The sequence below is a fragment of the Gadus chalcogrammus genome, chromosome 19, assembly GCF_026213295.1.
Source record: "Gadus chalcogrammus isolate NIFS_2021 chromosome 19, NIFS_Gcha_1.0, whole genome shotgun sequence".
Taxonomy (NCBI): Eukaryota; Metazoa; Chordata; class Actinopteri; order Gadiformes; family Gadidae; genus Gadus; species Gadus chalcogrammus.
Genome location: NC_079430.1, coordinates 9,672,968 through 9,687,634, shown reverse-complemented (window position 1 = coordinate 9,687,634; position 14,667 = coordinate 9,672,968). Strand labels below are relative to the sequence as shown.

At 43.0% G+C, this 14,667-nt stretch overlaps 1 protein-coding gene across 1 annotated transcript in view; it reads left to right on the top strand.

The window, feature by feature from the left end:
* rgs3a (regulator of G protein signaling 3a) overlaps positions 1-14,667 on the top strand; it is an 88,725-nt gene that overhangs the window by 21,608 nt on the left and 52,450 nt on the right. Inside the window, 1 exon segment of the mRNA XM_056578651.1 lies at positions 8,003-8,137. Within this exon segment, the coding sequence (XP_056434626.1) occupies positions 8,003-8,137 (135 nt within the window).

Here is a 14,667-nt window from a genome sequence, read left to right as displayed (position 1 = left end):
CCAGTGTGTGATATGTAGGTGCCTATCGATCCTTGTCCGTGAAACCTACTTACTTTATGCTAGCAATTCATTCGGTGGGCTGATATGCTAGCCTCCCTCGGTGCTGATTAAACCCTGATCTGGTTGAAAGCAAATCACACTGTGCAGCGGCTGCGTTGAGATGTACACCAACGTTGCTTGTTGTTACAGAGAAACATCAGGCCACACAATGGAGGTGGCAAAAACAAAGCAATGTCAATTCACTTGTATCACTCAAAATCGGTATCTACATTTACCATTTAACATTTGGACATAAACAACACTACAGACACACAATGCAATAAAATACAATACAAATGATTGATTATAAATAAGGTCAGGTAGAAGGATGCTTATTGAAATCGACCTGCCTTTTTCCTCCCTCGTTCTGCGGGTATGTGTGTGTGTGTGTGTGTGTGTGTGTCGCGTAGACCCTACAGAGGCACGGCCCCCCTGTCGGTTTGGTGAATCCAGCTGCCAGTATTGTGTCATCTGCAAATGTGAGGAGTTTAGTGGAAGAGACGTGGGAGGAGCAGAACCTTGTTCAGTTTAAACGCAGCGGGGGGATGGAACACTGAACAGCCCTGGGGGGTGGAGCACCTGGCCCCCCTTCATCCTCATCTTCCTCTTATCCCTCATAGAAGTTGTCTAACCCAAAATGTTTCTTCAGTGTGGCAACGCCGCAACGCAAGTCAAATGACACACGGGTCTCACCGAAGGATGCGTTCCTGTCTTCTGTCTCCTGCATGTTTTATCTGGAAGGGTTAAGGGTTGGGGTCGGGGGAGGGGACGAGGGGGGGGGGGGGGGGGGGACGAGGCATAATCCCGAGTGGCAGATGAAATGCCTTCAGGGCCGGGAGCTGCTTCACTTCTCGCATTCCTCCTCGTTCCACCACAGAGTCCTCATCAGGGCCGAGCACAGGGGAACCTTGAGGATGAGACCAAAAACAGGACAGAAATAGATACAACCGGTGGGAAACGCATTGAGACCAAAGAAGGAAGTCCTATTTACTAGGTGCTTCTTTTTTTGGACATCCACAAACATGAGAATCTTAGTTTGTTGATACGTTTGCCGGATCGGTCAAGCTTCTGACTTCATGAGATCAAAACAAGCCCCCCCAACAAAACCATTGCAGAATAGTTTGAGCTTTCTTATCTATCGCGTTTTAAAAGGTTGGTTCACTTCTGATGTTATCTCACATACTGTACTTGCTTCCCACACACAAACATACATGAGAGCACGCACACATACACACCCACGCCCTCACACAAGCATGCATGTACACAAATACACGAGCGCACGGCACGCATGCACGCACACACACAACTGCACGCACGCATGCACAGAGGCACGTATTGCAGGCTAGCATGCATGCACATACACATAAATACACGCACACACGTGTGTACACACACACACACACAGACACACATCCACTGCATAATGGCACCTCGTTTTTGAACCGGTGGCTTGGGTTTGTTTCTGTTCTCAGTCTATAGTCATGGGACAGTGCTAAGCGGAAACCACAATAGCCACCCAACACTACAGCTCTTTCAACACCACTGCTACCTCCAGGGCTTATTCCCTCAATTGCAAGCCGTCAGAGAGGCTTGCTGACCAATAAATCGGAAATAGATTAGATTCTGAGAAATATCTTTATAAAGCAGAAACAACAAATAAATACTGTCTGCCATGTACAAGATGGCGCCAGTGTTTGACCAAGAGGGAGATCACAACAAAATCTAAATATAAGTACACATGTGGGATTTTACCCTATTAAATAAGCAAGTACATTGAGCAATTTAACAGACACTTTTACCCAATGCGACTTACACCTTCAGTCCAGCACACAATCAATAGAAATCTAAAGTGAAGTAGCTGCAAAAGAGGGTACCGCTGTGACAACCTAGTTAAAAAGATTAAAACTGCGCTGTATGCAGAATGCAGAAGTACTTTTACTGTAATGTTTGCATTGAAGAATGAGAGGGTCAGGTGTCTTCCTGTTGAATGGTGCATAAAGACATTTCAGAAAGGTTGACTCAAACTGACTGGTCAGACACAGTGAGATGAATGATGACCAATACGACTAAGAGCTGGAGTTGCACTTAAGCCCTATCTGCCCAGTTGAACTACGCTACCTCCCTGACCTGCTACCTTATAAATAAAGATGTTTTCAAGGCAACAATACAGCCAGAAAACAGGCCGAGGTTGTCTGGACAAGACGATGGCCAAAGAACAAGCGAAGGGGAAGAGGTTGTCAGGACAACAAGAAAAATGTTGTCAGCACAACACGACTCAATAACGGGAAAAAGGGAGAAGTTGTTAAAATCAACAGGACAGCCTGAAAATGGAAAGAGCTGTAGCAGTATTCATTGCCAGAAAACAAATAGGGGAAAGTGGTTACATTGAGCTGTGCAATTAATCAAATTTTAATCGCGAATTCGATTTTTGTGTCAAACTATCTCCAACTAATATAATCGGGTTGAACTGTATTATTATTTATTTATTTTATTTGATAGATATCGCAAAACAGCTTGATACATATTTGTTTATTATTTTCGACTTTTATTTTCGAAAACAAAATGGTGAGGGGAATTTTCTAACTTCTATGTTACAGTGTTCATTTGGAGAGAAATGCTGAATAAATGCATCATGCTTTCAAACTCAAAAATAATCGTTTGAACAATCGTGAGTTCAATATTGACCAAAATAATCATGATTATGATTTTTTCCATAATCGAGCAGCCCATGGTCACAATGTGTGTGTTGTTTTAGCCCAGCGAGATCAGGACCTAGTGATCTCTGAGGTGTACATGTGACGTAGAAGGGTTCAAGTCTGCCAACTGCCTAAGCCTCATTAACAGCTGCTTACACGTCGTCTATTTGCAGTGCTAAGTCAATTAAACGCTAGCCCTTCGAAAGCAATAAGCAGTGCCAACCTGTAAGCCTCTGCCTCCATAACAGAGAGAGAGCGACATTAGCAAACGGAAGTGCTGACGGAATGGCAGTTGTGTGTATTTTGATAGATTGCTAACAACCCGTGAGTTGTAAGTATGAAAGCGTTGTGTAGCACCAGTGTAGCTGGCTGGTGCTAATTGAGTATGACAGCGTTTGGCGTGTTGGCGTACGGCAGGCTGTTCATGGATATGACCACTGGAGCTTTGAGGAGAGTGCCAGCGGAGTTGGTTGAGTCCAGCGTTGGGTGTAATGTGAGTTTCTTACGTTTTGTTCTAACATCAAGCAAATATTACGAAAATAACGATCATTAACATTTGCGTTTTTTTTTGTGTAAAACGGAATGCTTCTAGTACTGAAGACAAAAGCTGAATTTAAACTGTGCTCAATGACTAATAAGGAGCAGGTGGGCAGGGTCTACAATTAAGACCTTCCACCAGCTAATGGAAGATTGTTTTGACCTAGATAGGGTTTACCAAAAAACATACTTTTAAAGTTAATTCTGGATGCTGTGGATAGGGGTTAGGACCTTTTCTCAACGAGAGCTACAGGCTGGCCGAGGACACTGGGGATCGAACCTTGGTGATGGAACTTTTCGGCTTGGAGTCACACTTTACTGTCTCATAACGAAGAAAATATATTAATTTAGCTGTAGTTATGTAAAATCCTTGTTGGTTGCCATGTCCTCTTCCTGGAGCTATTTCAAACCAAAATCTCGGGTAGCCGGCTTCAATGGTCTTTGTTGCTTCTCAACTCAATTAAAATGGGCCAAATTGAAAATGTAGGTGCATAATAGTACCAAGTACTACCGACTGGTATTTCCAAAATGGGTTACAATTATACAGAAACATAGATGTATTTTTCCAATTTCCTATTGAAAAACACCAAAAAAATTACATTTTCAGCCATGTATAACCTAATTGCAATACCTCTTTTTAAGTCACACGAACCCAGGGTTCTGTTTTTATGATCATCATTGGAATGCTAGCGAGAGGTCATGTTGTGTCAACACAACGGTTGTCAGTAACAATGTGTGTTGATGTTCCGTTCTAAAACACTCCAAAGTCACAAAAAAGCATTTGCCCCATTATACCTTTATTTAATCATTATTAAATCAAAGAGAGAAATTAAAGAAAGAAAAATAATCATCCATTTAAATGACATTCTTCTTGACGTCGAGCACCTTGCCTCTGCCATTATATATGTACGTCGGCATTCATACTCAGTCATTAGAATGGCATAGCTGTCACCGTTAGCATTAGCATGCTGATTCCTGCAGCTAAGGTGGGCTATGTTGACAGCAACCCAGTGAGAAACCTGTCTGCCAGATGGCTTTGGGGGGGGGGGCAAGAGGAGGGCTTCGGCCGGGGAACACTTTAATCAATCTGATTATGGGGAAATGCTGTCTGTATTTTTAGCCTCTCCATGGCAGTCCAGTGGCAATTCATTGACTTTCATCTAATAAGCGGTCGTGTTTATCTCCCGGGTGGTTGTATTCGTACACAGCACGTGAACTCAAGATAGTAGCCATAGCTATACTAGCTGTATAGCTATATGGATAAACAGTAGTTATTTTATCTATAGAGATAACACTAGCTTTACTGGCCATAGCTATGTCACAAGTTATTAGTAACTGTAGCGACAACACTATATGTTAGCTTTGGTAGCTATAGAAGTTCCAGCAATAACATTGGCAATAGTAGCTATAGCGCTGACGGTAGCTAAAGTAGCTCTAGCCATTACAGGAGATATAGTAGGGCTATATGTTAAAGTAGCTCTTGCAGCTATTGCTAGTATTAGGGTACATGTTTTGTCTCTATTAACTTCAATACATTTTCCATTAGGTTAATAAAGCATCATGATTAAAAAGGTAGTATTTTAGGTAGTCTATACCAAATCATCATTACACAAGAGTGGTCTTGTCATCTCTACCCGGATCAAATTCTAGAACAATAGCCCACTTCGTGACTGGTCTTGAGTAGAAAGGCACTTAGTATATTACAGTTGAAGAATCGCCTCTTCCGTCAGATTTTCTATAATAGAAACAAAATGGTAGTTACATCAACATCTCCATTGACTTACTTCCTATAATTCTTTCAATTTCAATGGCTCCATGTCAAACAGTCCAAAGTGCTCTCCCTGGGAGCGGGGCCAAAAGTCAAAGTGATATTGTGTCCCGTCAAAGATCTAGGCTCAAGTAGACCATGGATCGGGGAAATTGAATTAATCTCCAATAAAAGGGAAAAGCAATTTGTCACAGATGTGATGTCATGTTCAAGCCAATTCTGAAATAAATTACTGAGCTATCTAAACTCAATATTTCTTCACAAAAGAAGGCATTGAGGCAATGCCGACGAGATGCCGGCGATGCCGTTACACACTCACTCCATTGTAATGGTGCCTGGATCTGCCAGACATAATTGTAGCATCACAACTACAAAAAACAAACCAAATAAAACGAAAGGCCATTTTGCATTTGGGTTCTGCTTTGCACAATCATGATACTAGATGAGATATATTTCCTGTGTGCTGTGGGGTCTTATTTTAGCTTTTTTCCAAAGCACTTACAGTGAATTTGGATTTGGACGTGATTAACCTACTCATTAATCGCGTCCAAATCCAAATTCCAAATCCAAATTGGGTTCGATCCCTAATTTCCGCAGTGGTCATCTCTTGAGTAGGATGCCTTGCGTCACGCGATACCTCCTGTGGAAATTTGGTATCCAATTAATCTGGATTTGGCGCAGCCCTGGTACCTTCCGGGTAGTAGTTGGATCACTATCCACTACGCAACAGCACTCTCCTGCCCTCTTTTTCTACACATAATGCAGACGTGTATGATGATCAGTTCCTACATGAGTTGTAATGCAGAGACGTACGATGATGCCATATGGTCACATCCCCCCCATCGTCACTGTGTGACATATTTGTACACCCAGATTACATAAACAAACCCACTTCCTCTGCCAGATGAGGAATGTAAGATAGTGTATCTGCCACACCACATATTGCATGTCGCGGGCCCATTTCTTATTAGTACGGCTTGCAGAGCCCAGCTGGTAGCAGTTCTTTTTATTTATTCTGCGAGATTACTATCTCCAATTCAGTATCTACCAGCTAATAATACGCCACGAATGACCCCATGTTAGTACCGTCACATTTGTCGCAATGTCTTTGCACCACTTTGATAAGAAAATGTTTTAGTTATTAATTTGTTTTTTAATAACAAGATACTGAGGGTATTCATTCACTACTGTCTTTGAATATTCATGTGTGTGTGTGTGTGTGTGTGTGTGACGTGTGTGTGCACGTGTGTGTGCACGTGTGTGTGTGTGTGTGTGTGTGTGTGTGTGTGTGTGTGTGTGTGTGTGTGTGTGTGTGTGTGTGTGTGTGTGTGTGTGCGTGTGTGTGTGTGTGCGTGTATGGATGTGTGTGATGACTCCAAGACCCACTATCCCTTTATAAACTATTCTTTTAATTCAACATGATGAATAAGAGAGTGCATTGCTATCGAATCTTCTCTGCTCATCCCATAAATCATATTATGGGATGTATTTGACCATCTCCTCCGCCGGCTGAAACCCATCCAAAAGTCTGTTTAGTACCAAGAACAAAATCCATTTATTTTCCTGTTTAGAAAAGACACAGATACATGTTTAGTGAGATTTATGCATCTCTTCTTTACCCCAGTACGCTGTGAGTGTCTCACATTATAGTGGTAATTACATCAAATGCATGCCCTCTGCATAAACTGAACTTTGTCCCGCACACACTCGTGTTCATATCACAGATTGGGTCTTTGTTGTAGAGAGCCTTGTTCAAGCCCCCGGCGCTGCCCCCAAGGGACCTTGTTTGGGAAAAAATGTAAACAGTAGTCAATGGCGAGAGAAAAATAACTTGAGAAAGCTTGTTTGGTGGACAAACACCAAGCCGTCCCAGAAGACTTGAACTAAATGGAATAAAAACGCTTTTCTGTTTATAACCCATGCTGTAAACGTCCGGAACTCAAATGTGCATATTTAACACAACAAAATAAAATGTAAATATATGTACTATATATATATATACATATTGATGGATGGGGAATGTTTAGTCTAATTCTGGGGTTCGGGTAAGTTTCCTTTTCAGTTCCTTAATATTCATCTTTCATAGTTTTTATTCAAAAAACTTTTGATAAAGACATTAATTTTGTTCATATTGGCTCATTGTCGGTACAGGAAAATAACTTTTCTATAAACAGGTCATCAAATATAAATGTCAAACAACTTTAACAGGTTACTAAATAAAAAACAAATTCAAAAAATTCCTCCTTGTCTTGCTCTACATTTTCCTAATGCCTTTGTGAATAGACAGTGTTTTAGCTGTTTGGGTTTACTACAATCGATAATATGGGACAGAATTATGATCCTTAGGTCCTTTATTCCGACAAGGACTACAATAATGTCTGCCATGTTCAAGTGCTGCACCTGCGCTTTCTTATCTGTTCTATCATAAATCCACTCCACACCTCCCTACTGTGCATCTCTCTTCTCTCACACCCTTCTCGTCCTATCTCTCACTATCTCTCTCCTTTTACTATCTCTCCCCTCTCCCTCCCTTCATCATGCTGTTTCTCTGTCTCTCTGCCTCACCCCCCAACTCTATTTCTCCCTCTCACTCTGGCACACACACACACACACACACACACACACACACACACACACACACACACACACACACACACACACACACACACACACACACACACACACACACACACACACAAACACACACAACTGGCATAAGCCACAGAGCCTAATGCCATGCCTCTTGCTCACTGTTTGCTCGTCCATAAAATCAGTGCGGTACATTCCCAACTTCCCTCACTTCTCCCCCTCGCCCAACACCCTCCCCCTCAACAGCACTTGTCTTTAGCGTGACAGAAGATAACTAATCAACCCACTGTCCATCCCTTCCTCTCTCCCTCCCCTCTCTCTCTCCCCTCTCTCTCTCTCTCTCTCTCCCCTCTCTCTAACTCACCCCGGGTAGAAGTGTGACTGCCTGCTCAGCCTGGAAGCCTACTCGGTGGACCAGAAGCGCCGCGTGTGCCAGTGCCTGAAGGAAAACATCGACAAGCAGATCCAGCTCCAGAGAAGGGAGCCCGTGGCCACGCACTTTGAGCAGGTAGGTGAACACTCCCTATAGTGCTCCCCCTTATCTCCCCACGACGAGCCTCTCCGGGGAGCCTCTCCCTGGGCAGCGATTGGCTTGTTTATGTTTTTGTTTCTTTTCCGCTTGCAGCCACACCCTGTGTGCTAGGCCACGCCCCCTTGAGGCAACTGACGTTATGGGGAAACGTACAGAGTGTTGGACGCACTTGTTTCATACACGCCTTCTACGTGTTTTTTTGCCCCGGGTTTTGCATTAGAGGGTTGAGTCTATTATACTAAAATACTATTATTATTCAACATTTGGTCTAAATTAAACTTTTCGTGAATACATTTACATGTTGGGTTTGAAACTAGCTATTCAGTTGGTTTAAAACTAGATCTATACGTTTGATTTAAAACGAGATATTCACATTTGCTTTAAAACAGAAAAAGTTAAATACATTTTCCTAACGAGTGTGTACAATTTAGAATTTGGTTTAATTCTAAATCGTTTGGTTTTACAGCTAGGATAGGCAATTTGAAGAAACATGCCAGAGTAGGCGACATTTTGAAAGTATCAAACAGAAAAAGTCCCACCCCTCCCTTTGGCTCTCCCTCCAAAACACATGACCAGCTCGACTCCGATCATGCACAATGAGAGAGTGCAGGTAGCCGGGTATGTAGGTAGGCCAACCAATAATTGAATTTGGGCTGAAGGAAATGATTGAATAAGCTTATTACAGATCAGCAACTGCCACAGATACAGGTTTAGATTTATTTTTTGTCAGAGCAATCGATTTACTGATTGCTGGATGCAAGAATCTCAACAAATATGACAAAAAAAGCTTCTGATATATACTGCTTACCCTATCTTTAAACCATATATTCTTTTTAAACTAAATATAACCACTTGGTATACAATTAAATATACAGCCTTGGTTTAAAACTAGATCTAGTCACATTTGGCTTCAAACTAGATATACATGTCAAGTTCTGAACTAGATCTACACGTTTGTTTTAGGCATTTATGCACTTGGTTCGCACCAACTGTTTCATATTATTGGATACAACTTCATTTTACACGCCTGTTCTAAAACTACACTCACAGGTGTGATGCAAGACTAGGTACAGATATAGGCCCGGTCTAAAAACCAGACACAATACACCGTCCTATCCCACAACAGTTCACCTCCTTGCATACCGGGCCGGGGATTACTTTGCATGCAGCTACAACCAAATTAACCCTTGTAGTTCTCTGAGGCTCCCCGCCCTCACGCTGTCTCCCGTGGGTGCTCACTAGGAGCAGGGCACGGGGACCCGTAGGAAGTCAACAATACCCGTCCTTCCACCGGCAGGGTTACCAGGGGGGAGACGGGGAGGGGATGACATGGAGCGTGCCACTTTTGAATCTTCGTGATGTTTTTCCAAAACGCTACCTGAGGAAAATCCCAAGCGCCAAGTGCTCCCCAGGGGACCCGGGTTGCCTTTGTAATTAGGTGTTGTGGTGGAGGCTTTTTTAGTTTCCGAGGTTGTTTTTTTTTACTCTGTATTTAGAGGAACGTGTCGTCCCAGGGAGAACACTGCTGCTAATGTCGGCCACTTTGAAAGCACTTAGCGAGCGGGGATATGCTATTCAGTAGGATCCTGCTGCACGAAAATCATGACAGACTTTTGTCTTTCAAACAACCCCCGAATTAGTTTGCTTCTTAACAGCCAACCCACTTTGAATAGTTGAGTTTTTTTAAACCAGGGTCGGGCCCATGAATGCAGCCAATGGGATGGGTCCCTTCCTGGCTTAGGCAGAACGGGCACAGGATGGGGTCGGGTCTGCTTTGGTTCTTCTTCTTTGCTAGGAATCTGCACTTTGTGTGTTGAGGTGAAAGGTGATTAGAAAATGAATTCGGTCTTTGTGTGTGATATATTCACAGTCTGTGTGTGTATTTAATGCTCCTCGGGTTTATTCCTGCAGAACACGAGGGAGGGAGTGAGCCACTCTGCCAGAATGTTTGTGTATTTGCCGAAGGGATTCAATATGAGCCATTTTTTACCCAGCAGTGCAAATGAAAAGTAGATCGATATCTGAATATATTTGCACCATGTTCAATATTTGAACTTTGAGTGTGTGTGTGTGTGTGTGTGTGTGTGTGTGTGTGTGTGTGTGTGTGTGTGTGTGTGTGTGTGTGTGTGTGTGTGTGTGTGCTTGCAGGGGGGCTGTGTGTAGGTGTATGTATGTATGTGTGTGTGTGTGCATGTTTTTGCTGGGAGCTGTGTGTGCATCTGTGTATGTGTGTGTGTGTGTGTGTGTGGGTGCGTCATATGTGTATGTGCGTCTTGCTTGCGTCACCGCCATAACCTCTTCTAATTGATGGATGGCTCATATGAGGACATGCATTAGGTTGATAGAGCAATAGATAACACACAGTCCTTTGTCTCTCTCTCTGTCTCCCTCCCTCTCTTTACCTCCATCAATCCTTCTCCTTCCCCTCACAGTCTCAAACACCCACTCATTAAATAGCTTGCTCACTCAAATCACAGGTTTACTTGGTGACCCCTCTTATAAATTGTGTCTATAATTACTATTATTTAGCCACAATGCATGTATCCTCATAAACAAGATTCCCAACAACGGATAACAGCGAGGCTTGACGTGGCCGCTATGTGTTCATAGAAGGCTATTAACTCGGGCTCCGCCGTAATAGAATCCCCACTGTCCTGAAGGCATGCAAAACAGACACTTAATCACGGGAATGTTGCCCGATGAATTGGTTCACTTTTGATTGCGTTTTTTCGGGGGAATAATGAATACCTCAGAGGCACCAAGTTAATATTCCTGGTCGTCAGCGTTATCATCATCCTTTCAAAAACATCTTTAATTATGCGAAAGGGATTTATTATGTCTTGAATATTGCATATGTTTTTCTTCACACGCGGGGGCCATTTCAACAATGGCTGGGGTACGGGTTGAGGATTCATTTCAGTTAGCGATCTTCAATCCAAGGAGCCCGAATTCTTACACTATGGGATGGCCATTCATTCATTCATTGTCACAACTCTGAGCATTCTTTTCGCCGAGCTTCAGACTACTGCAGTGCGACCTGCATTACAGATACCCCTAATAAACATCACCAATAAAACACTCCCCATGTATTGACTGATTATTATAGTGCCTGTGAAACGGTGCTCCTACTTTACTCCATCGCCGCGGTGCAGGTGATCAATAGTTGGATCGTAGATAATAAACGTAGGTCATAATAATGTACTATGTCATCCTAATGAAAGTAAAAACTAATAGCAAGCAGGGAACCGGCGTACTACCCTGGTCATAAATTAATTTAGGAAATGAGTCAGAACTGTACACGGTGTGTTTCAGAGGGCAGCTTCCTGCTACTGCCATTCACAGACACAGAGTGGGTCTGTAATCCCCTAATCCATTGGTGAGCACACACAGAGACTAAATCTGACACTGCCAGTGTGTGGAGCATTGCAAGACGCCATTATGGGGAGATGGAGAGAGAGGCAGGAGGCTCATTTGTATGTTTTTTAGTTTCAAATGTAGACGTTTAACACAAAATACAGCACTGCGTGGTCCCAAAATCGGTATTGTTACTGCAGTGCACTTTGTGTGTATTTTAATTTATTGTTAATCCAATTGTATGTTCATGCAATACAAAACACACACCTGCACACACACGAACAATGGTGTCGACATTTCCTGCTTCATTGTTAAAGGAGGAATTTACATTTAGGGGAAATGTACATTGGTTTCGATTGTTCAATTTTAAACACATGTTTCCTTTTGTAGCCAGAAATAAGCCTCTGCTGTTGCAGTGCACCCACACGTTGGTGGCAGTGTCAGCTTGCTGTTTCTCAACTCAAGTTCAATGTGTGCTTAGGCTTTTAGTTAGTATCTTAGTCACTTGTATTCGAATAGAACGAAATGGCTAATTGTCTGCTAAATGAGGAGATTGTGATGGAGTTGAAGGCAAAGGAATATTAAATGAGGGAATGGAACAGAGGAGAAGAGGATTGAACGAGCCGAACTTAGGTGCTAGTGCAGTGTTGGGGTTAGGGAACTTGGGACCGATGATTTGTATTGACTGTGTTGTAACAGCTGTGCGTCTGGAAAGCCGTTGGGTCCTCTCCCAGGTTTGAATGTCAAGGAGCTTAATCTTCAGCCTGATAATATTTTGTTATTAGGCATGACAATGTGACCTGAATTTAGCGCTTCATATCGCACACTGTGGTTTGACCCAGTACTCCCAATCTCAAAAGTTGAGTGAACCAGTTTGAACCACTTTGAACCACTTTGAATCAGATTTCTCTGTGTCGGTTGTTGTTGTGTTTATGATCATTGGAATAGCCAGGCCAAAACTGCCAAAGATTCAGCAAACCAATAAACTCTACAGTAACACACCCGACCGCAAGTTTTTAATTGTGTGGTGTCCGATTTATGGTGTGGTGTGTCGACACAAATGTATGTATTCCGACCAAGACCTTTTTTACTCTGAAGATAATACATTGTATTAGCGTGGTAAGGCTTTAGTGTGGCTTACGTTTGAATAATTGATGAGGATCTTAAATGGTCATTTGAATCCAAAAGTCTGTAGTTTGCATTCTCATTTTGCATCTATGCAGCTAATGTTTGTCTAAGACACAAACATTAGCTGCTTCGCTGTGCATTGTCTCTGATAACAAACCCCATGTGTGTGTGTGTGTGTGTGTGTGTGTGTGTGTGTGTGTGTGTGTGTGTGTGTGTGTGTGTGTGTGTGTGTGTGTGTGTGTGTGTGTGTGTGTCAATCTCTCACACTGACACACACTCTCACCCGTGCACAGACACACAAGCACACACACACACACTCACACACACAAATCTGCCCGCACACACACACACACACACACACACACACACACACACACACACACACACACACACACACACACACACGCAAACACACACACACACACACACATCTGCAAACACACACACACACACACACACACACACACACACACACACACACACACACACACACACACACACACACACACACACACACACACACACACAAATCTGCACGCACAGGCTATGTCAGCAGTGTTCTACCGTCTGTGACATTCAGGTTGAGCTCTGACTGGCATAGAGCCAACGCCACAAGCCGCTGAAAATGGCTTCTTCTCTGGTCACTACCTTTCTGCATGCACAATAGTGAGAAGTTAAGTGGCCTTACATTACAATGGGCTACCTCTGACCCAGTATTCAAAATGTAATGCATTAGGGTGGCCAAGTCAATCTAAAATAAATGGGTATATGCAAGTAACTAGTTGGATTATAATAATGTAGTTACTCCCATCCATGAGATTAATGTAGCCATTTTGAAAGCACCATACAATCATAAACTTGGATGTCTATCATCAGCCTGTTGGTATCTATAAGGCAACTACTAATTAATGCTGATCCCAAACAACTGCTCCAATCCTATTTATGAGTCTGAAATGAATTTAGGATGATCTTTCTTTCTTTCTCATCCTTCCCTCATACGCGTGTCCGTCCCGTCTTCACACCCTCTGCCTCTCTAACCCCCCCCCCCCCCCCCCCCCTATTTCATTTCCTTTAGTCCTCTCTCTTTGATGTGGGACACACGTTATCTTGGCACTTGTCCTTTCTCATTCGTTGCCGTCTGCTTGTAGGACACGGTCCACCTCCACCTGTCTATTTCCCCCCCCCTGCTCTTTAATCTGTGGGCCTGTCACCTGTTGAAGCCCCAAGGCTCCCTGCCTCCTGTCTCTGTCTCCCCCCGCGTCCACCCTTATCATCTCACTCCGTCTTTATGTCTGCCTTTATGTCCGAGCATGCACACACACACACACATACATACTAACGCATACACACGCACACATGCACACACACACGCATACGCACAAGCATGCATAAACATGCACACACACACACTCAAAAACAATCACATACACAAACAAACACTCACACACACATGGACTCACACATACATGCACACACAATAACACGTGCACACACTGCTACGTACATGCTTCCAAACACATGGTCACGTGCGCACATGCGAAAGGGTAGATAACATACACTCGTACAAGCACCAGCACACGCGCACGTTAGCTTAAACACAGAGCCAATGCTGTGGAGTTATTATCAAGGCCTTTCCGCTTAAATATTAATTATTCTTTTCATCCTTTGATAGAACTGGGTTGCCCTCTTCATTGTTATACAATATACCAACTCCTCTACATCAGTTTAGGTAACACACAGTCCAATTACACATATAATTCTGCCTCATACGGTCCGCTTTAATGATGTTGTTAATTGTAGTCATTAAACGGTTAGTCCATTTAGCGTCTTCAGGGCTACACCACATTGAAGCAGGGTTCGTTGTTTAACTGGGTACCCTACACTTTGACAATTATGCCGGAAACTGGTTCCCAAAATGAATCCAAAGATTGGAGGTTAATTATGAAAGAAAGACTTTCGGACGCCACCATAGAATTAGCAAACATAACACGAATCGACCCCAATATTGGTAAATCCGATACAGT